The sequence below is a fragment of the Podarcis melisellensis genome, assembly GCF_964234715.1.
Source record: "Podarcis melisellensis genome assembly, chromosome: 7".
NCBI classification, from domain to species: Eukaryota; Metazoa; Chordata; class Lepidosauria; order Squamata; family Lacertidae; genus Podarcis; species Podarcis melisellensis.
Window position 1 is genome coordinate 46,590,138 of NC_138539.1, and position 23,491 is coordinate 46,613,628.

General features: G+C 41.4%; 1 protein-coding gene across 12 annotated transcripts in view; it reads right to left on the minus strand.

Annotated features, from left to right (window-relative positions):
• DLGAP1 (DLG associated protein 1) overlaps nt 1-23,491 on the minus strand; it is a 282,912-nt gene that overhangs the window by 41,314 nt on the left and 218,107 nt on the right. For all 12 annotated transcript variants that reach the window (XM_081918049.1, XM_081918042.1, XM_081918041.1 and 9 more), the window contains one exon: nt 19,425-19,665. In XM_081918049.1, coding sequence (XP_081774175.1) covers nt 19,425-19,665 — 241 coding nt within the window. The remainder of the gene's footprint in view (nt 1-19,424; nt 19,666-23,491) is intronic.

Below are 23,491 nucleotides of genomic sequence, written 5' to 3' on the forward strand. Positions count from 1 at the left end.
GATTTATGCAGCAATGTCTTGATTTATAGCTTATCCTCTTTCCTAGAAGGACTGTAGCTCTGGGGTAGTTTAAATGCTTGCATGCAAAATGCTCCAGGTTCAATTCCTAGCATCTAGAGGTTGGAACGACTGTGGTGAGCTGTTGCAAGTCACTGTAGTAGGCCAGGGGTGGGAAACCTATGTTTCTCCAGAGGTTTTGGACTTCCAAATACCATCAGTCCCAGCCCACATGATCAATGATGTGGAGGGTCACAGGTTTTCCCTTTCCTTGTGTACACAATGCGGAGATAAAAGGCCTAATGGGCTAGACTTGTAATAAGGCAGTATCCTAGATTCACCCTACAAACAGCAGCTCTTAGCCGGAGACTGGATTAGCCATATGACAGAAATGATGTGCAGAAATAAAATGCAACCAAAACACTGGCTTAGAAACAGCCCTACATTCCAACCAACAACTTTTCCTTCTGAGAACACTGTTTATAAATATTGTGACTGTGACATGTATAGGAATCAAAATCAATCCATATACCAAATAATTCTGTGACAAAGACCGACCATAAAAACTGCTGCAGCAGCAGAATCCTTTAGAAATGTGGGGATTGCATTAAAGAGAACACTTTGAAGAGCAGAGCACCAAGTACCAGCAGAAGGAAGATGCAGAGACAATTTAATAGCTGACATGGGAAGGAAAGGGAACCAGCTGGCTGCTGTCAGGGGAGGAAGGGGAAAAGGGGAATAGAGATGCTGACAAGCTACTGGGCAGCTGCTCTTCCAATTGCACCATAAGCCAAGCAAAGAGCCTTTGATCTACTGACCAAGCCTGGGCTTGCAGCCAGGAGTCATATCCTTTCCACAGTAGTTGAAGCCAGTTTCCCCTCACCAGATCTTCTCCTGCTAGCTGATCACAGGACAGACCTTTAATGAAAGTTTCCCAGTCACCGAAGAAATAAGATCCCACAGCCTTCCTATGCCTAAGCATTTATTTTCTCAGATGAAAAAGTGTGACACGCTGCTCTGCTTTCCCATCTTGAAAGGAGCTGAACAAAGAAGACTACCCTGAAGTATGCGGATTATAAACCGGTGACTTCATATACAGATGCTGTATGCACAGTTGCAATACCATGACTGGATAAACAGCCCAGCTGAAAGCAGCAGACGTTACGCTACGTGGAAGGAGACGGATACTTGCAGATAAATCTTGGCTGGTGTTATAACTGGATTCGACTCCCAATTCCAGCCAAAAATTCATATTATAAAGAGATTACTAAAATCTTATAAATAACAGCATTTCTCTACAGAGAACAAAGTCAGAGAAATTTTATTAAACACATAATGTGGCTATGGTAATCTCAGTGAGACAATATGGGACACATTCTGAACTGTATTTCTGAATGGCACTGCCCAGGAAAAGAAAGGGGCCAAAGTGCATGCACACTATTGTGGACCACTTCAAAGTTCACAGAACATTCAGAGACCAGCCCTGGTGTTATTGTGTTAGGAAAAATAGAAGCACAGAATAGTAAAAATGCTGTGAGCAGCTGTAAATCACTCATTAGGTTTAGGAAAGAAGGCCAATACAGTAAATCTACACTTTAAGGTTATTCCTTCTTATTTTCTTTATTTTTTAAAAATCTATTTCTTGCCCTGAGAATTTCGTTGGGCTGGTGGGTGGGTGCGTTCGAGATCTCTCACAGAATTCTTAAAGCCATATCAAACCACTCCTAGAATTCTTAGGAGGGAAACCATGACAGTTAAACTAAGATAAAATGAGATTTACATGGGCAGTAGAGATTTGGCTCAATAATGCTTTATTGCAATTCACAGTTACTGCTCCTTACAGTAATGTGGGCGCGGGTGACACTATGTGCATTACAGTCATACCTCATGTTACGTTTGCTTCATGATACGTTTTTTCAGGTTGCATCCCGTGGCGACCCAGAAGTAGCAGAAAGGGTTACTTCCGGGTTTTGCTGCTCGCGCAGGCGCAGAAGTGCTAAATCGCACTTCGTGCATGCACATAAGCACCAAATCGCGCCGTGCACTGCTCAGATATGGAGCTTCAGGTTGCAGGCTTTTCATGTTGCAAATGGGCCTCCAGAATGGTTCCCGTTCACAACCAGAGGTACCACTGTACTACTGATGTTGGCACAGAGGTGGGGGACTTCCTCATTTGGTCCATGAGGCCACTTTCTTCAAACCATGTCCACCTTGCCCCAAAGCCTGACTGCATGTGTGACATCAGTTGTGGAGGAAGTAGAAGCACATCTAGATCCTGCTGCGAGAAAGCAGAATTGAACTCCCCCTGCATCGGCTGATGGGTAAGGAGTTTAGTGCTGCTTGTTTTGGGTGCCTGGATGAATTCTTCACAGGAAGCTTGCTGCCATAACCGAACCCTGTAGAAAGCAGGATTGAATTCACTGAGCATCAGCGGATGTGCAGGTAGTTGACTCCTGCTTAGTTACCACATTTTACTGCTCACAGAATTCAGTGCCAGGCATAAAATGTAGATCAAAAAGTGGGAAATGGACAGCCACGCACCTTAGAAGGAACCTCCACCCACTTATCCTCCCAATTGAACAATTCAGAAAACACAAGCCACCCCTGTGATTTTCTGATTTAGAAAAGCCGAATCTTGTCAGTACCCAGAATTTAAAGCTGAAGAGCACTACTTGTGTCATTTTGGTATTTTGGACTTTCAAAAGAAAAAAAAAAGCAGGTTTCCAGGTAAAAGCAAACCACATCACACAGGACATGCCACCGTGTCAGTTCAAAGAGCTCAGTCAGCTCAGTTTTTCATCATGTCTCTTGGAGGTCAGGCAAGGCATTGCAACTCCAAAAATAAACACATCTGTATTCCAAAGGCTTTGGGCTTGTTTTGTTTCTTCCCTCTAAAACAATCTTCTGCTTATAACATTATTTATTTATTTTTTCAAATCAAGTACAGACTTGGCATAGTGTAGGACTGAACATGATTCATACAGTAAGTACTTTCTTGAGAGTGGGTGTTCTGTGTGAATTATATGTTATGTGCAAACTTCACTTTACACTGCACTGCTGTCTTGGTGCAACAGATAATTATTCAAAGTTATTCATGAGTTCCATGAATTTTTTATCCACGTTCCCTTGCCCCCTGCACTTCATACTGACCCATAGTTCCCTGAAACCTTGGACCCAGTAAGTGTTAAAATATAAGCCAGGCTAGTTTCCTGCTGAGGTGATGTGCCATTAGGAGAACAAATGAAGACTCAGAAGACTGTTATAACTTGTGTACCTTTTTTCAGGTACACTTCTTGAAGTAAAGAGACAGAATTCCCTGCCACTCTGAACCAAATGAAGTTACGGAAACATCTTCAAAGCAACCCCATGAAGAGTATTTATTGGAGAGGTCTAGCCTGCTGGATTTATTAATGTTGTGAGTTTTATAGGAGGTATTGTATTGTGGCTTGAAAGTGTATCTCATCTGTTACTGCATAAGCTTTGCCTATACAGTGGTACCTCGGGTTACATATGCTTCAGGTTACAGCCTCCACCAACCCAGAAATAGTGCTTGAGGTTAAGAACTTTGCTTCAGGATGAGAACAGAAATCATGCTCCAGTGGTGCAGCGGCAGTGGGAGGCCCCATTAGCTAAAGTGGTGCTTCAGGTTAAGAACAGTTTCAGGTTAAGTACGGACCTCCGGAACGAATTAAGTACTTAACCCGAGGTACCACTGATCTATACTAATTTTTCAAATGAACAGATAAGTAGCTAACAGAAACTGTAAGAATCCTATGTTTTAAATAGGGGGTGGCCAACTCTCAAGAGACTGCAATCTACTCATAGAGTTAAAACCTGGCAGTGATCTACCCCATTTTGGGGGGTTCAGGTCAAACTTGTTGAGTTTTTTTAGGAAAGAAAGTCCTGTTTTTTGCGATTCAGGTCAAAGGTGTTTAGCTTCTTTGGGGGGAGTCAGTGATCTACTGGTGATCTACCACAGACGTCCAGTGATCTACTGGTAGATCACGATCTACCTGTTGGACGTGCCTGTTTAAAATGAAAGGAAACAAATTTAAAGGAATCTTGCCAATCTTGAAACTGTAAAACACTCTGGAAGTCCATTCAGTTTATAAGCAAGTGCACATTTAATTATTTTTAAAAACCATATAGAGGTGTTACTTTTTCTACCAAGGAACTTAAATTCCTTGATCAGAAAAGGCAGACTTCGTGATGTCTGAACAGATAGACCTATGTCTTTTTTACACATGTGAAGCCTAAACAAAAATGATCTAAAGAGCTAATTCTAAACATGTTTCTTTTGCACAATGAATCTTGGTGCAGACATGAAATATTTATCAGTATTCACCAAACACTCCAGAGCATTGCCACAATTTCTTACAGGTGATGGATGATACACGTGCCAAGTATTTGGGACTGGCTGCGTCTTCTCTGCATCATGTACACACAGTGGAAACTAAATTTGCTAGTCTTTCTACCAGGAAATGTGAGCACAAAATAATTATGTTGTGTTTGAAACAGAATCTTGTATCCAAAGCTGTCCTATGAACATTATTTAAAAGAACAACATCACCCTCTAGTGTTCAACCACTCTCATTATTTCAATATTCATAACGCCTGGTGTTAAGACACCAATCGACAAAGATACGTAACAGCAATTGCTTCCCATAACCTATAAGTGCTTCCAGGAGACTATTCCATGTCTCCTCCATGAAATGTGATGGAGGGTCCACACAATGTCGCCATCCAATTGCAAATGTCCCCTGTTTTCCCATGACTTCTTCTGCCTTTTTTCCCTGACAGTAAAAATACATAAAGGAGGGAAAGAGTGGGGAAATACCAAGACAATTTGCTTTACAGATGGGGAAATGCCACTCTTTACAGATTTGGATGGGGAAATGCACAATTGAGGCATGGTGGGAGTTGTCCCTGGGGGAGCTGGATATGGTGTTGAGAATGCCCCTCAATTCTCCATGGCTTGCCCTGTATTTCCCATCACTGAGCCAGTTTGTGTCCTTTTCCTGGAACTATAACTAGCCCCACTACTGTAGTTAATTGCTCCTTGGAATGAGATCTCATCAATCCCACACTTCAATTAATTCTTTAAGTAAGGAATTCAACTATGCCTTTAAAAAAAGTTATTGTATACATTGTTCGGGGCTACTTGGTAATGCCATTGAAAAATGCAGCAGTCGCATCTTGTGCTGCATATGCATTATATCCTTAAAGTACACCCCCCCCCAAAAAAAAAGAATTCTGGGCACCATTGTTTACCCCTAACAGAGTTGTTATGCATCTTTAAGGTAAGGTATATAGCGGGTGGCGCTGTGGTGTAAACCACAGAGCCTAGGGCTTGCCGATCAGAAGGTCGGCGGTTCGAATCCCCATGACGGGGTGAGCTCCCATTGTTCAGTCCCAGTTCCTGCCCACCTAGCAATTCGAAAGCACATTAAAGTGCAAGTAGATAAAATAGGTACCACTCCGGCGGGAAGGTAAACGGCGTTTCCGTGCATTGCTCTGTTTGCCAGAAGTGGCATAGTCATGCTGGCCACATGACCTGGAAGCTGTCTGGCTCCCTCGGCCTATAGAGTGAGATGAGCACCGCAACTCCAGAGTCGTCCACGATTGGACCTAACGGTCAGGGGTCCCTATACCTTTACCTATATAGGTCAGTCAAACAATAATAGGTCTGGTTTACACGACATGTTAAGCCAAACTATGGCTTGCTGGGACAGGGAGGATGTGCTGACCCCTAGGAGGAATCTGCACTGACTCCCCAAGTCCTTTTAACTTAGCATGGCAGCTAAGTCAAGGTTTGACTTAGCATGCCATCCAAAATGCGGCTAGTGGTTAACCTCTCTCTTCCTTAAACTAGCAGCAACCACTTTCCTCCTCCAAGTCCCTGCTTTAAAAGAGTCCTTCATGAAGTTTGAATATATCTGGAGAAATGAGAATGTCTGAAGGGTGGGGGGTGGGGGAATGACTGTATTTCCATTGGGGACCTGATTCTGAAAACTTGCTTCCACACAAGTCATACAGTACCGATAAGAGAAAAAAATAATGTTGCCAGAGCCAGAGAGTGTAACAGTCTTCCTTGATGGTCAAACACTTACATGTCGCTACACCCAAAACACTAACCCAGTCTGGCCCGTTTTCTCTCTCTCTCACTCATTAGAATAATTTGTAATAAAACTTTAATTGATGTACTTTTTAGTATTCAAGCATCACTTATGTATAACCTGTAGGGCAGGCTCACACTGTCACCCAGCCGGGCATCCATAACTCAGGGCTTAATCTGTGGTCAGTTCAGCCCCAGCACCTCTTTGTGATGGCCAGGCTCAACTTGTAGCATATAAAATAAGAGCACTTGAAAATGTTCCTGAAGAGGCACAGAATGCATTTCCTTCACCACAGAGTGAATTTACAGATTTTCACACAATAGTGATTAAGGGGGAAGCACTTTCAGATGAGCAGGTATTGCTATTCCACCCCCCCACTAGTGTTTTTCTTCCATGTATTAAAACTATTTTGCTTTGGCCTACATTTTTAGATTTTAACACTTTTATAAAGTACATAACAGATGAAGAATCTGGAGACAGATTGCTTTATTGCTGTCATTCTTTTATCATTTAGTCTGCTTCAAATGCTGATGCTAAAAGTGCAGAACAAAAAGTTACATTTTTATGTTTAAAAGCTTCTCCCAAATTCCTGCAGCTTAATATAATGATCTCTTTTGCAAATAACAGAGTAAACTTCTTTTATTGGGCCAAGAGTGTGATATGCAATGTATATATCAGATATAATATACTTCTGTATACGAAGTACTGTAACTCCCCTTAAATGTCCTGTGGGATCTTTTTGTTTCTACAGTAATCATCTTTTCCATGTCAGTGTAATCTTTTCAAAATAACACACATGCTTTCAAGCTCTTACTTCATATCCTACATGTCAATTTCCCTGGATCTAGTTTAAAGGCCAAGTGGGGAACATCTGGCCCTCCAGATGTTGTTAGACCACAACTCTCACCATCACTGACTACTGTTCATACTCAGTGGAGTTTACTTCTGAGTAACCATGCTTAGGATTGCACTGTTATTTCCATTACAAAGGAAAGGATATAATATTTGTTTCCTTGAGGATGCTAATCAGCATAGTTCATAGTTAAAACTGCCTAGACTTTCTGAAGTACTTGTTGAACATTCATTGAACCAAACTGTTTACTTTTCATAGGCAGACAATGGTTTGGTTCACATTTCACAGTAAACCCAGTTATGGCTTATGGGGATGATGCAAGTAAGCAGGCTCCCAAAGAGGAGTTTGCAGCACCATTGCTCCTTCCCAGTATTTTTACCTCCCATGCATCACTGTGCTAAGTCAACTCTTTGTGCCATCCAAACCCAAGCTTGTGGTTAAGCCCTTTCCTTGCTAACCATGAGCCTTAAACTTTGATGTTAGTTTATGCTCAGTATGGTATGTCATTTTCCCAGTAGTGATGTATGGATGTGAGAGCTGGACCATAAAGAAGGCTGATCGCCGAAGAATAGATGCTTTTGAATTATGGTGCTGGAGGAGACTCTTGAGAGTCCCATGGACTGCAAGAAGATCAAACCTATCCATTTTAAAGGAAATCAGCCCTGAGTGCTCATTGGAAGGACAGATCGTGAAGCTGAGGCTCTAATACTTTGGCCACCTCATGAGAAGACTCCTTGGAAATGACCCTGATGTTGGGAAAGATGGAGGGCACAAGGAGAAGGGGACGATAGAGGACGAGATGGTTGGACAGTGTTCTCAAAGCTACCAACATGAGTTTGACCAAACTGTGGGAGGCAGTGGAAGACAGGAGTGCCTGGTGTGCTCTGGTCCATGGGGTCACGAAGAGTCGGACACGACTAAACGACTAAACAACAACAACATGGTAAGTAATAGCATCGTGTCTGTGTTGACAAAGCACACTACAGCCAATGCTCTACTTCCAGAGGTTGCTGTATCATGGAGAAGGAGTAAACTGTGAAGTTCAGGGTTGAGAGGACATCAAACAAAAGTAGGCAAGCAGCTCAATGTCATGGTTTGCGTTTTGTATGTCTGGAAGCTCAAAACACGCTTTGGGTTCTAAGCTATGGTTAAGACAAACCATTGTTTGGGGGTCTGAACTGATCCCTCTATTTCTGGCTTGTTGGAAAAGTGTCCTCAGATTTCTAAGATGGAAGTAATTATGTACAGTTTCCATTTTCAGTTGAGCTATGCTTAGACTTTATACTATTTCACTGCTCAATATATCTGAGTTTATATTTCTGAAATTGGCTGTTTCAAGGCCTCTTAATCTCCACTCCATTCCAGTTTGTCAACTGAAGAGCCAAATATACACCTGCCCATCTCCTGAATAAGAGTCTAATAGTTTCCACCCTTGCTCACGTACACAATATATTATATTGTTAAGCTACAAAAAGTGAATTGTTTGGCAAGCATAACTTTCCTATTCAGCTTTTTAGTGGCAAGATGCCAGAGAGAGAGCCCTGATGTTTTGGATTAATGTTTATATTAATTTGACAAAGGAATAACATTTGTTCGCCTTTCTTTTTTATTGGTATATTCTGTTTCAGATTAGGTCACACCCTAAACCACCCTAAGTTTGTAGGAAACTTCACAGCAGAGCATTTCTTTCATTTATTTATTTACTCAGTTTATTTGGTCTACATATGCACCTATCTTTTTCCTTTCTGGGGGAAAAAAAAGCAGTGGCAGGGTGATGTTTGTTAGGAAAACTGCAGCAGAGAGGAGTGAGAGAGAAAGCTTAATCCCAAAGCACATGGGGATGTACCAGTGACTAGCAAGACTGCTGCATCACTTTCTACAAAAGAGGCAGGACTGGGGTGGTGGGTGAGGGAGGGAGTAGCTCTGGAACACAAACACCAAATTGGCTAAGTGTTTGTGTTCCCTGACGATTATCTGAGAAAATGAGGTTGTTGTTATTATGGTTGCAGTTAGTGCTACCTTTTCAGTGCAGTTAGCAATACCAATCTGCAGTTGTATTTGTTTTGAGTTCACAGTTCAAAAACAATTTAAGCAATAGCATTCACTACACAAGTCTCTTTATTTCAGCCTCAAATCCATTTATAACTACAGAAGTGGCCTGTTCCTTTCAAATTCAGCTGAAGTGTTTATACATATCCTGAAAGCCTTTTCATTGGCCTCAACCCTGAACAACAGCATAAGAAGAAACAACTGTATTGTTTTTATTATTTTAATGTACATGTTAATCTTTTTAAAATCATATACTATATGTATGCTGCCATTGGAAAACCATTGCTTTTAGAAAGGTGTCAAACAAGTGCAACAAATAAATAAAAAGCAGCATTTCTAAAAGTTAATTTTTAAAAAAACCAACCAACAAACACTAATGTATTTGCTGGTTCAATATTTTAAAACTTTGTCATGATTTTTCACAATTGTCGCAATTGAGAATCAATGACAATTTTAAAATGCTGACATTGGGTGATAGCCAATGTTAGTCATGCCTGGAGTGGACTCACTGAAATCAATTTGACTTAACTTCATTAAAGACATAGTCTCCTGTGACTTTGACTTAGTTGAGTTAAAGATCTTATGCAGTGCACTGCAATCCATGAAAGCTTTTGGCACAATCAATTTCTTACTCTTTAAGGTGACGCAAGACTCCACTGTTAATTATGGAATAAGTAGAACACCCTCCTTTCCTCAAACGCTACTTAACTTTTAAAGCTGTTTTTATATGTCACAAACATAGTGACTGCAGGCACCTGCGTACTCACCAGTACAGTGGTACCTCTGGTTACGTACTTAATTCGTTCCAGAGGTCCATTCTTAACCTGAAGCACCACTTTAGCTAATGGAGACTCCTGCTGCCGCTGCGCCGCCAGAGCATGATTTCTGTTCTCATCCTAAAGCAAAGTTCTTAACCCGAGGTACTATTTCTGGGTTAGCGGAGTCTGTAACCTGAAGCGTATGTAACCTGAAGCGTATGTAACCCGAGGTACCATTGTACTTCCTATGACACCAGTGAAACGTAACAGAAAATATCTCCTCAGAAATCCACACTGCATGAGAGATTCTTGCTCTTTCTTCTCAGTTCATACCAGCTTGGCCTCTCCTACATTGAAAACACACCCTTTCACATAGCCACATTTCATTGGATGCCAGGATTGGACACCCACCCTCCCTCCCTTGTGTTCTGAATGGAGGAGAGATGCAAAGGGTTTCTCTCTCTGAGGAAGCCTGACAGTGGCTGATATTAAGTATCCCACCACACTCCCCCCCTGTCGATGTGTCAAGTTAAATGGGGGGGCATGCCAGGACCATGCTGTAGTTCTATCACCTTTTCGCTCTTATAGATGTAGTAGTCAATTTGGGAAATGTCACCCCCCCACACACAGCAGCTACTTTGCAACTGGTGCCCATGGCACTTTCTCAATACTCCATTTGTCCCAAAAGGTTTTGGTGAGAGAAAGAGACACAGCTAGTCAGTCCTTACCCAGAGGTGCAGTAGACTACACAGAAACTTGGGTCTTTCAGAGCCCTTGTGACCTATGTGGAAGAGTCCACACACTGCCCTACAAATGCATAAGTGAGACAGGGTTGCTTTGCAGTAATTTTTAAACAATCTGCTCCAATTCTTTCATGCTAGACAGATATTATTTATTTTTAAACATAAAGTGGCGTGTGCTAATTCTGCATTTGGTATCTAAAACACTGAGTAGAATACTGAGTGGATTTGCAAAGAGGGTGTTGCCTCTGGCCAATTCAAGAGAGACGTGGAAAATCCACTTTAGCAGATTTGCCCGCAATTACAAAGTTATGCCATTTCCCATTTGAGAGGCTGAGATATAAAAGAGGCTAGATGGTGCCGATATCAGATGACTATCTCCATCTCAATATTTTCTAATCTAAAAGTTGAAGGCAGGCAACCTTTGATTACTCTGCATTTGTAGCATCTTGTTCAGGAACCCATTTTCAGGGTAAAGCCAATCTAAACTTGGACCTGTGCCAGTCAGATTACTGGCAAGGCTTTATACAATGCAGAATGCAATTAGAAAAAGGGAAATCAGAAACTCACAATACCAGGGATAGCTGATTCTCTCTAGCTCAACTTGATAGAGATTAATGGCAATTTTGCAGCTGAAGTCTGTGTCAATCACATACTATCTTTCAGGATGAACATGAAAAAGGGACGCTGAATGAAGGATATTAAGGTCCCCCCACTTATACCAAAATGATGCAGATTATTGTGGAAAGAATACAACATTGTCCCTTCCGCTGTGGCTTTATCATTAAAAAAAATCAACCTAAAGTTTTAAGAATAATTTACATAAGCGAGCCTGCAGTTCAATACTTCTCCAGGAAGACACTAAGAAGAAGGCATTGTGGTTACTGATGTTCCAGACTCACAGTCAGTAGAGTCCTCATATTCCTTCCCTCAGATTCTCTAGCCCTCCTAGAAGGAAAGTTATGAAGCAAAATGTGCAGGTACCCTTCTAAGCAATTTCTGTGAGATGAGCCAACCTGGCTGCTCCTGCCTGTTAGTGATTTTAGCAAATAAGTTAAGTGAGAGCTGTGACTGATGAGTGAATAGTTTGGACATCAGCCAATAGGAATCCCTGTGGTCCCCAAGAGCTGCTGTTTCCCCCCTCCCCTTTAGTACACTTTCTTTGCTTCTTTCTCATTTTCTAGACCTTGGAATATATATACTTTGCTCTTCCTTTTCCTCCAGCAACTAGGAGGCTTCTTTCCTCTGGTGGGTTTGCCTGAGATCAAGTACTCCTTAAATGTTTTCTGCGAGTCTTACTACATAATATGCATGGATGGATGTTAAAGACCTTCCCATGTCAGGTGCAATATGTAAAAACTTTGAAGAGAGACTTAGGTAGGTCTACTCAGAAGTAAGTCCCTTTGTGTTCAGTTGGGCTTACATCCAGGTTAGTGGGTACAAGATTGCAACCTCAGCTTTGGTTTAGGGTTGGCACTGAGGGAAAGGAGGGTTTTTTTGTATGTTGAATACAGCTGTTAAAATTCAACAGCCTCTTCTAGTATGGAAATACAATGGGGGAAAGCATTACTTGTTCATTTTCTGTCTGTTACAGACAGTATTATATGCATGGTCACTGATTTATTTTTGGGTCCTCCACTCCAGTTGCAAAAGAGGACATAAATTTGCATATGACACAAAGCCCAATCCACATACAGTGTGCTGAGCCCAGAAAATCTTGTTAGCACCCCTGCTCAAAGTCAGTGTGTTTTCAACTCAAGCTGTGTATTCTCGCCTTCCCCTTTAATACACACAAACTCTTGAAATTGCATTGAAAAACGTTCAGTTAACAGAGACTTCAATAAAAAGAAGTGTTTGGGGACGATTTCTGCGAACACGTTCTCTCAGAGTAGAGACTTGGGTTAAATGTTCTCCAATAGATTAAAAGCATTTTGAGTAAGGCTAACAACAAGGTTTCCCTAGATGTATTATGCACTGACTAAGTGGATGGCTATAAATTTAGCTAAAAAACAACACTAAAAATAAACAAACTGCCACAACATTTTGAATTAGCCCTTTGGACAATTCCTTCATATTGAAAATTAACTTTGCCTTTTCAGTGGGGCTAACACTGCCTCTGAATTGCATATTTCCTGTCCTGGAAACAGAAATGCTTGTGGGCTCACAACACTCATGACGAGACCCAAAGGTTATTCTCTCTGCCTTAAGACTGAAATATGAGCCAGAAGATAATACAAGCCAGTACACTAAGCCTCCTTCCAACCTAGTCCACTTCCCTCATTTCCCAACTCCCACTAAGCTTTACTGATGCAATGGTGAAGGAGGAAAAGAGCGAGGCTTCCCCCTTCCCCTCTGTGTCAACTGAGATACTGATGGTTTCCCATAGTCCCTGGTGCTTGCTATGCTGCCTTACGTTAGGGAGAGACTTCCGTCTCCACCTCCATCCACTACTGCCACAGCAAAAAGAAAGGTAAATGGGAAAGAAGATACTTGGAGGGATAGGGAGGCAGGTAGGGTTGGTTTGGAGACTCACTGGGGATTTGCAGGTAGGGCTCTGACCCTGCTGAGGTCCCAGTGATATCAAGTCTGAGTACAAGAGGGGCTGATTCAGGGTTGGATTAAACCAATCTAGTTTTGTGAGTTCCTGAAGAACAGTTTAGTTTGCCTGACTCTAGCTTGGAATGTGGTGAGGGTACCCTCTTTCTACATACATGAAAGCTATATGTAGAATGATCATGGGCAGCGATAACTCTACAGTATTACCGCAAACAACCTATTAAGCTCTCATCTGTACATGGACACAGCGAGGCTGGGACTACACAACTTTGTGTCCTTGCCATCTTCTGCAGCCTTTTCATCTGCACAGTGCTGGTCCATGGCACATACCTTGTCCTTCACAGGATTCTTAACGAGAAAGGGAAAGCCATTTATTTTGAGAAAGATGCAGAGTGGGTAGTTAAACCCTTAGCTCTGTGAAAGGATACTTCATACTCAAAAATCAACCTTACGTAATCCAGACGACAGTATGTCTCAAGCTAAGAGAAGAAGGGCCAAGCTAAGAACGCCTGTGGCACAAGGAATATCCTTTTTTAATGACAGGGCTTTGAGAAAGCAGAGATTTTAAGTAGTGGCACAAAGCTAGCGTAAAACAATGCTCAAAGAATTTTGCTGACAAGGAAACAAATGACAGCTTACAGCTCGCCTTTTGAGATTTAAGCTTTCATTAGCGCAAGAGCCGCAATTGACATTTATATGAGAAGGATATCGAAAGGCGGCCTATATAGACTCCAGTTGTTTGAAAAGTTCCCTTCCCATTCTCAAACCACCTGCATCTAGAGAGGAGGAAAATGTCTTTGTAACACCAGGTGCAAGCAAATTATGTTCCAAGCACGTACAGCTGGAAGTTAAGGACACTCAACGTATTCACTAAAACAGCATAATTTGCAAAAACATAAAAACACAAAACCAGAAAAACCCAACTGAACAAAAACTTCACCCGCTCTGCCAAAAAGAGGGACACACCAGAGAATGAACAAATAGCCTCCAGAAGGTGGAGGCCCTAATGATTTCAGTCTCAGGTATGTTTACGATCTTAGGGCAAGATAAATAGACCTGCAACAGCTATAGCTTCCTCCAGCCATAGAGGTTATCTTGTTGACCGGCTACATATAATATAACAATTTTACTCCCTCTCAAAGAAATACCCAGCTCTATGCAGCAGCTATCATGTGGTTCTGAGAACGAGGTTCACATCTGCAGAAATCAGATGAACGGGTTAATCAAAATTAAGTCTATAGCATAAAACAGATATCTGTCTGTTACGACTTTAACTAGGGATATTTCCAGCTTTAATAATAATGCTAAAATTTCCTGCATAAACAATAACTTGAGAGGATTTCCTCCCTGCATTATTAAAAAAAAACACCCCACCACCTTATTATGTCTTTTTTATTGCAGGCATCTGAAACAGCTTCAAAATTATACTTGCGTACTATGTTGCAATTTCAAGGCAGGAGAGTAGGGACACATTTATCATTTCTGGGATTTAGAATGACGGTTTTTGTTGTTGTTGTAGGTTTCCTCTGGGTTTTCTTTTATGGCATAACAAAAACAAATGAAAATGTTTGCTCTGAGAACTGCTTAATAATGCATGTACCCAATAGCCCACAGCATCTCATTGGGGCAATTAGTGTTATGGACTGTTGCATAAAGTCATATTTAAGAGGTCTGAAAATTTCTGGTATGCACTGTATCAGGTAAATAAATATGTAACATGGGAACTCTGAATTGGGAATTGCTGACATGATGAAACAGTGATCACTTCAAATGTCTTATTCATGCACAGGAAAGCATTGCAGAAGTGTTGAGCGCATTAAATCTACTTCTTAAAAAATTCACAATATTTTTATATCAATTACAATGTGGCCCTAAGTACTACTATAATTATGGATACCGAGCCAAACCTCTTTCCCCAAACCCTGGTCCCCCAAAGGCCAGGCCCTTCCGTCTGCACAAAACTGAATTTTGGTTGTCCACTGCTAAGTCTACAGAGCTGACTGCTTTTGGGAAATTGATCTTGTTGCCATCCTATATTATTCTGTATCATTTCATACCTCACTGAATTGGCCCCAGGATTCCTGAACTGGGTGTTTCTAGAGTGATTTTATGACATGTTAAGCCATGGCAGGTGCTTCATTAGGAGAAAAAAAAGAAAAGAAACCTTTCCTATCTGTGGCTACAATTACAAAGGAACCCAAAGAAAAGAAAAGAAAAGAAAAGAAAAGAAAAGAAAAGAAAGCCGTTCAAAGAAATACACTAAGAATAGTCACTGAATATGAAATGCTATTATGTGAAACCACTGATACACTTTTGTCTTGAACAGAGTGTTCTGTTTTGGAACACAGGAAACATAAAGGTCAACAAAATCAATTAAGAGTCTGCCCTGAAAGATGAAATTGAAAAAGTACTAGCTTGCAAGAATTATCTCCAGAGGAAGGACATTTTCTGAAACCGGAGTCCTATCAGAGCAGAAACTTAGAGACACTTTATGTTGTGTATGTGCATGATTACTCAAAAGGGGATGGTTCATTGAGGAATGTGTGACTTAACCAGCAAAAAGAAATGTCTTTGCTGCTATGTGGAGAGGTATGATTCTGTCCGTGGTGCTGAAACACCTGCAAGTTACTGCTTGATGATAAATATGCAGAACATATGGGGAATCTCAACCAAATATGGCCCTCCGAACCTTTCCCCTACTGATGGCTTCTCCCAAGGCCACATTCCTCACTCGTCCTGCTCTGAACTCTTGAGTGCTTTTGCCTGGCTTCAAGGTGTCCTTGTACTGTGATAATGTCTTTTGCTGCCTAGATGAGGGGTAGAGAATCTCCAGTCTATGGGTCAGATCTGATCTGCCAGGCCTTCTGATTTGGCCTGCTAGACTATTTTAGGCAAGGCACACCCACCCTGTCTACTCCCGACATCAAATATGATGTCACGTAAAGATGGCTTGGTCAAAAGGAGCTTTGCAGGCACTGCTGATTGGAAGAGCCTGCAGAGCCTTGTTGTGCAGCATTTCCCAAGGACATGACAGCCAGCTGTTTATCTAGCACTTGAGAACTGCTCTGCAAAGTTCTTTGCCAGCCCTCTGCTCAGCTGGCTGATTGTTGTGCATTTTGGAACTTTGACAGCTGTTATTATGCCTTCAGAAGATTGGCAGGTTGTGCCCTGTGAACTGTCATTGCCTCCCACTGGAGATGTCAGAACAGAGCCTAGGCCTTCTCTGGCAACTATCCACATTTCCCCATAGAGCCCCAACTCACACTTTGACTCCACCAGATTCAATAAAGCTAGTTGTGTTCAAACTCATGGACTTTGCAATACGATTGCTCCGCTCAGTATCCGTGGCCAGCTCACAGTAGAGTGCACCAAGCAGGTGGAATACCCAGGGAAAGAGAGGGCATAAAATAGTTTATTACAGCTTTCATGCAAAGTAAGGATAAAACTTTAAGATATGTTCAGAGGAAGCTGGAAAACTGTTTGTCAAAAGAGTCTGCATGGTTCAGTTCCTCCTGTCTTTTCATGTAAGTCCAAGACGTGATCTGCTCCGTGGGTTCATTATATAGTTGTTTCAAACTAGATTTGAAAACACATTCCTCCTTACTAATGAGTAGGTGACCTTGTAAAGGTTGTTCTATTTTAGATTCAATGGCAACACACTGTATTCATGATGGATAGACGCTGAAAATCTCTCACTTCAGGAAATTTGAAACTTTGTCTTGCTTATCTCCAAAAGCCAATGTATGTCAGTTGGGGGAGGCTACCACATATAATCTCTCTCAGTTTTGTGTTATTTTAGCTAGACCTGTATAGAACTATTCCTGCATTCATTTATTTTAACTCTCAGTGGACACAGATAACCATTTTGTTACAGGCTCAAACCCAAGTTCCTTTTACGCTTCATTGTAAACCAGATGCACTTCTCTGATGCTGTTGGTGCTCACTCTTTAACACTGAAGCAGTAATGATGGCAAGACCACTAGGACTAGTACTATAGCTTTGCCTGCTATATTCCTAGAAAGCACTTCCTTGGAGCAATTTTGCAGAGCCTAATGCTGCCAACATTTTCCTGCACAGCTTCTGTGTCGCTACTCATTTAAAGTCTGCATGGAAATACAGTGATGGGGAAAACTGCATCTGTTGATTCCCCGCTCCTCACCTGTTAATGAAGAAATTAAAAGTGCCTAAAAACCAAAAAGGTGGCAGTCTTAATGGGGTCCTTAACTGAAGGTAGAATCAGTGGAGATAGCACCGAGCAAGCATGAGTCAGTATGACTGAGCCTGTATGCATGTGATGAAACTTCATCATTTGAGAAAAGGCAACTAAATTTGCAACTGCTGCCCTTTCTTTCAGGTGCAGACATTATGTGCCTTTGCCACTTCTGGCCTGAAGTACTGCAGCAAGCCACATGGGGATGCACTTGAAGCTCGTTCAGCAATCACATCTGATTCAGATTGCAGCTGCCACCCTGCTAAGTGGTGCTAGGAAGCTGAAGGTATTAAGCTAATTTTTCAACAACTGCATTGACTTCCTATTCCCTCTGAGCCAAGTTCAACATGATGAGTTTAGTCTATAAAGCTCTAAGCAATTTCAGTTTGAGCATTTTCTGTCCACAGGAGCCTAGAGCAAAACTTATGCTTTTCCATTTCCAATTATATTTCTACAGTAACAGGCCAATAATCCTCTTCTTTCCAATTGCTTTGATGTGGGAAGAGCAACAAATGTTTTAGGGTGATGACCGCCTTTTATACACACACATATGGCATAACACACATTTTCTTTTGAACAGCAACAATGGAGACTTTATAGGTGCTTTGTTGCTTAAATATATAAGCAGTGTTTTACTATGGGTTTTATATATATATATATATTGCAAAAGGTCTTTCAATGAAAATCTGTTGCTGCAAGGCATCACTGAATCCAACAAACCTTGATAATGTCAGAAATCTCTTGCAAAGCTCATCAGCCACAACCTCTCTCCTAAACCTGGGCACGATTGATCAGGAATGTCAAATCCTTTGGCTGTAAATGGTGCCTATATGTTTAAGGGCTCTGAGGCAGTGATACTGCAACTACAATCTCTCCCGCCTAATTCTTCCACCAGTCCCTTTGAACAGCCTCCTGCTGAACCTGCTACAATTCCCATCATCCCTAGCTAACAGGACCAGTGGTCAGGGATGATGGGAATTGTAGTCTCAAACATCTGGAGGGCCGGAGTTTGCCAATGCCTGGTCTAACATATCCTTCCTACTAAAAGAGATCACAATATTTAAACCTCTCCAAGTTGAAGGCCAAAAGCCTGGATGGAAAAATGTATCATGATGATAATGCATACCACGTACCTTACAATGAATCTATGAAGTGTCATTATTGAATGATGAAATCACGCAAACCTTTTTAAATTCCGCATTTGTATTTGAGTTGCAAAGAGCAAGGTCATTGCCAGACTGCACACTAATTTATCCCTCATATAAAAAGTTAGAAGTTACACAAGTATGAGTACTTCATGCATTCCTACAGATGAGTAGAAAGACAAACAAACCCTTTCTTTTGTTCTGAAAAATCCCTGTTTTCTGTTCACCACAACAGGCTCAATTTTTGTCTGAAACAATCTGATTTGAAGGATTTCTACATACCAAACACAGGCTTGCAATGCTGAGAATAGATTGGGGGTGGGATAAGTGATATTGCTGTCACATACCCTGTACAGCTTTCACATGCATTTGTTGGGCTAGTCAGTGTGAAAATTTCTATATATTGCACATTTCCCAACTATACAATAATCCAAAATTCAGTCTGAAAGGCATTTAATGCACAGCAGTACACAGAGAGCTACAATTCCTATATTGTACATACAATGTGGGCATTCAGAAAACATACACTAAGTTTGTGTGCCAACAGCATGAAGATGCAATCTGGAACTCATCTTACATGTGTTATGAAACATGTGTTATGAAAGTGATAGGAAATTGCCAAGAATAAATGTGTATTTATGAAATGTTATTAGTGACAAATACTGTACTCCCTTTTTTAAAAAAAAGGTAAATAATAAAGTTTTCAAATTTCTGGAGCACACATACCATCACCCTCTCCACATGTACAACTTTATCTCTCTGCAGTTCTCCTCATTAATCCATCTTTTCCCCAGACTGGCTCATGTCTCCACACACCCATGGAAGCAAACCAGAGGCTTTTACACTGTTCTCAGTGTTTCTGCTCTGGGAATGCCTATGAGGGTTCCAAGCAAAAGAGTGGAAGGCTGAAAGCAGTCTACAGGGACAATGCTGGGAATCAGTGTTCAATGGTACCTCGGTTCAGCCCATTTCTGTCTTATTTGTTTTGTAAGTTACTCACCAGTGCTGCTTTGGATGGTCCTCACAGTGGTGGTTGTGCGTGGGGGGGACGAGGACCTCAGTGACAAACATTCATCATCTTGGGAACAGCCCTTTTCGATGGCTCTCACGTAGCTGTGGCTCCTCATGCGGAAGCAGCCTGGCATTGGCAGATCCAGGGCCTCTACTGCTTGAGACTCCAGCTCACTGAATACAGACTCGCAGACTGATTCAAACTGACCATTTACTTCCATCTCACTCACCTGCAGGCAAAGAGAAGGCAGTTTAATTATATCCAAGAGAGCCGTCTAGCTTGCATTACCATCTAATACCAAAGGGGAAAAGACAGAACAAAACTTTACATCCCCATGATAAAGCATCACAAAACAGGTAAGAAGATATATTTTACCAGGCTCATTTCCTCTTGGATCACTCCAGCTTTCGAAACATGCATACATATCGATGAAACACTTGCATGATCCAGCACCAAAGAGTATCAGCTTAACTATTTTGCATTTTTGTATTCTCTAGTGTCTAGAATATGGTGGAAACTGCCTATATCAAGCACAAAAGATCTATCCTGGCAAAGTAGCAAAGAACCAGCTGAAAGCTTAATTATGCAAAGCCACAGTTAAGTCCCCCAAGCTTTAAAAGTCATATTCCAGCACTGGTGTCATCTTTAATTAAATTAAAAGGATAATTTCTAATCTGAAATTTGTAGAGAATAAAATCTCAAAGCACCATCATTTGAGAGAGGAAGAGAGAAAAGGTTTTTTAAAAGTTTCTTTTTTTAAAAAAACCACAGAGTATCATACTTGGTTTCTAAGCTGCCTAAATAGCCTGAATTTTATTAAAGCATTTGACACAACAGCATGTACAGTTGCTCAGTCAGCTGTTTATTATGGTGAAACCACCAATAAGACAAAATGCAAAGCATAAAACGCGAAATCACAGCTTCAGTAAAACAAACTGGGTTGTATTGAGCAAAGTCATCCTGCTAGTGTAAGGTCTTCATAGAATCATAGAATCATAGAGTTGGAAGAGACCACAAGGGCCATTGAGTCCAACCCCCTGTGTTATGTACTGAGTTGAATAGGATGCGACTCTGAGTATATTTCACCCTGCCAAGCAGGAAACACCATCAGAGCACTCCTGACATATGGTTGTCAAGCCTCTGCTTAAAGACCTCCAAAGAAGGAGACTCCACCACACTCTTTGGCAGCAAATTCCACTGTCGAACAGCTCTTACTGTCAGGACGTTCTTCCTAATGTTTAGGTGGCATCTTCTTTCTTGTAGTTTGGATCCATTGCTCCGTGTCCGCTTCTCTGGAGCAGCAGAAAACAACCTTTCTCCCTCCTCTATGTGACATCCTTTTATATATTTGAACATGGCTATCATATCACCCCTTAACCACCTCTTCTCCAGGCTAAACATGCCCAGTTCCCTTAGCCGTTCCTCATAAGGCATCGTTTCCAGGCCTTTGACCATTTTGGTTGCCCTCCTCTGGACACGTTCCAGTTTGTCAGTGTCATTGAACTGTGGTGCCCAGAACTGGACACAGTACTCCAGGTGAGGTCTGACCAGAGCAGAATACAGTGGCACTATTACTTCCCTTGATCTAGATGCTATACTCCTATTGATGCAGCCCAGAATTGCATTGGCTTTTTTAGCTGCCGCGTCACACTGTTGGCTCATGTCAAGTTTGTGGTCAACCAAGACTTCTAGATCCTTTTCACATGTACTGCTCTCAAGCCTGTGCAATGGGACTTCCTCTTCCTGTCCTGCCTCCAATCTGCTTTGGAGGGTTGTGGGGATACCCAGAACTCATTTTTGGGGGGGGGGTGCAGGTGGAACGAGGAAAGGAGAGGTCCTGTTATACAGACAGAAGCTCTCAAGTTAATGGGATGTTTGTTGGATAAAACATGATTCTACATAAAAAACAACAAGCTAAGAACTAAAAATCATTCAATATGACTCTGTGGGGATTTGAACATGGATTTACCACATTCAAGTCAAGCATGTTAGCCACAATGGCTAATGACTCTGTCCTGATGAACACGTTATCTTGGCCTTGTTTCATTTCTCATTCTTTCACTGTCTATTGCAGTGTGCAAATGTTTTACTCAGATACACTCCAGTCTTTAATTGCCTGCCCGTTAGCATTTTCCTTTGCTATAAGTTGCATGTGATGGGTTCTTCCTGCGAAGGAACTGGGATTCTTTTGCCTCTGGGCCCAAATTTCAAAGCAAGCAAGCAAACAAACAAACAAATAATAAAGGGCCAGACAAGATATAATGGAAAATGCATATCTGCTGCTGAAAATGACTGGCACACATCCGTTTCTATATTTCCCATCCGTAACATCTAGAAATGTTGCTTCACCACAAGCACCACGTCTCACAGCAATCTCACTGGCAGCCCACATTGTGATGCAGGAGTGAAGGACACAGAATGCTAGGATGTTACAATGGATATAACTTCTATCTGTTACCTGGGGTAGAAGGAGAATGAAATGCAATGTAATGTGGTTGCTTTTGATGATACATTTCCCATAACATCTATCTTGGCCCTAAATGCTTAATGTCAACAAATGAATTTCTGACTGCTCCGCTAAGACCCACTAGTGATCCTCTAAAAACCCTCAAGCAAGCTAAAAGCTGCCAACCATTGCCACTAGTGACACAAACAGCTACTAAATGACTGAGTTTTGAGCCAAGATTTGGGGGGGGGGGCTGACAGATGGTTTCTATTCAAAGACAAAACAGAATTCAACCATTTAATAAGCCGTTGTGTCACATTGTGTTCAAAAAGCAAGGCTGGCAACCACATTGTGGGCCCAAAGGTTTACAGGTGGGTAGAAGCTTAGCAGGGAAAAATTATCCTGCACCATCACAGAAGAATCCATTTGTGAATATGTATGTGTGCACGCACACTTCGGTTCCTTAAATAAAAATGCCTCTCTCTTCAGTCGTTTTGTGCCAGCTGGCTTTCAAGCTTCCGCCTTCCACACTAGCAGTGGGTGTATTGGTAAAGTAGGAATGAATTCATTTAGTACTGCCAACTTTAAGTACTCAGAAACCATGTGTCAGCCTACCCAGAGAGAGAGAAAGGGTCTTGATGATAAGGTTTGAAATATACATTTGAATCATTTATCCTCTGACTTTTAAAATGCAGGAATCTGCTTTTCCAAGCCTCCAGTCATAGGTGAAAATAAGCTTGTTCTGTTTAACAGGGAAGCGAATGAATCATATTGCAGCCATAAGAAAAATACACAGATAATATTACAGTATTCACACATGGAATCACAAGTAACTGTACACAACCACAGATAATTAACAGGCTACTTATTTTCAAGCTATAAATGTATTGCAACTAAATATTTTTAAAACTTTACTTAAGTCTTTTATTTTTATCATTTATTTACATTTTGAGTGGGGGGGGATGCTTCAACATCTATACTCTTGTAGTTTTGGGCTTGTGCTGCTGCTGTATCAAGATCCCAGGTATATTCCATCTTGGCTGTGAGTCCTGAAAGACCTGCTCTTTACCTTGCAGGCCTTTTCCCACCTGGCGTGGGAAGGCAGGGCCCTGAATGACTCCAGCTACAAAAAATGAGGCTGCTGAACACACTTTTGGGCTGGGGTGTTGTTTGACTGGTTGGCTTTTCTTGGGTGGGCATTTTGCTGTTGGTGTTTCGTATCTTTAAATTTTGTGATTTATATGGAAATTGTTCAGTTTGGTTGTGTTTTGTTTTTCATGTTATATTCTTTATGACCTCTTTTGTTGTGTTACACTTATATATAAATATTCCATGTTGTAAGCTGCCTTGAGCATGGTTTGAACTGTGGAAAGGCAGCATAGATTTAAAATATGTATGTATGTATTCCATGAAAGGAGCTCAGATAAGAGGGAAAGGCATCTAGGTTGGCTCTGTCCATAGTAACTTCAACTGGGTGCATCATTTTCTCAAAGAGAAAAGCCCATACTTCAGGAGGAAGATATTTCAAATTACCCAGGGATGGGGTGCTGGGTTGTGTATGTGTGTGATCACAGGGAAAGAATCTGCCTGAGGCTATCTATTCAACAAC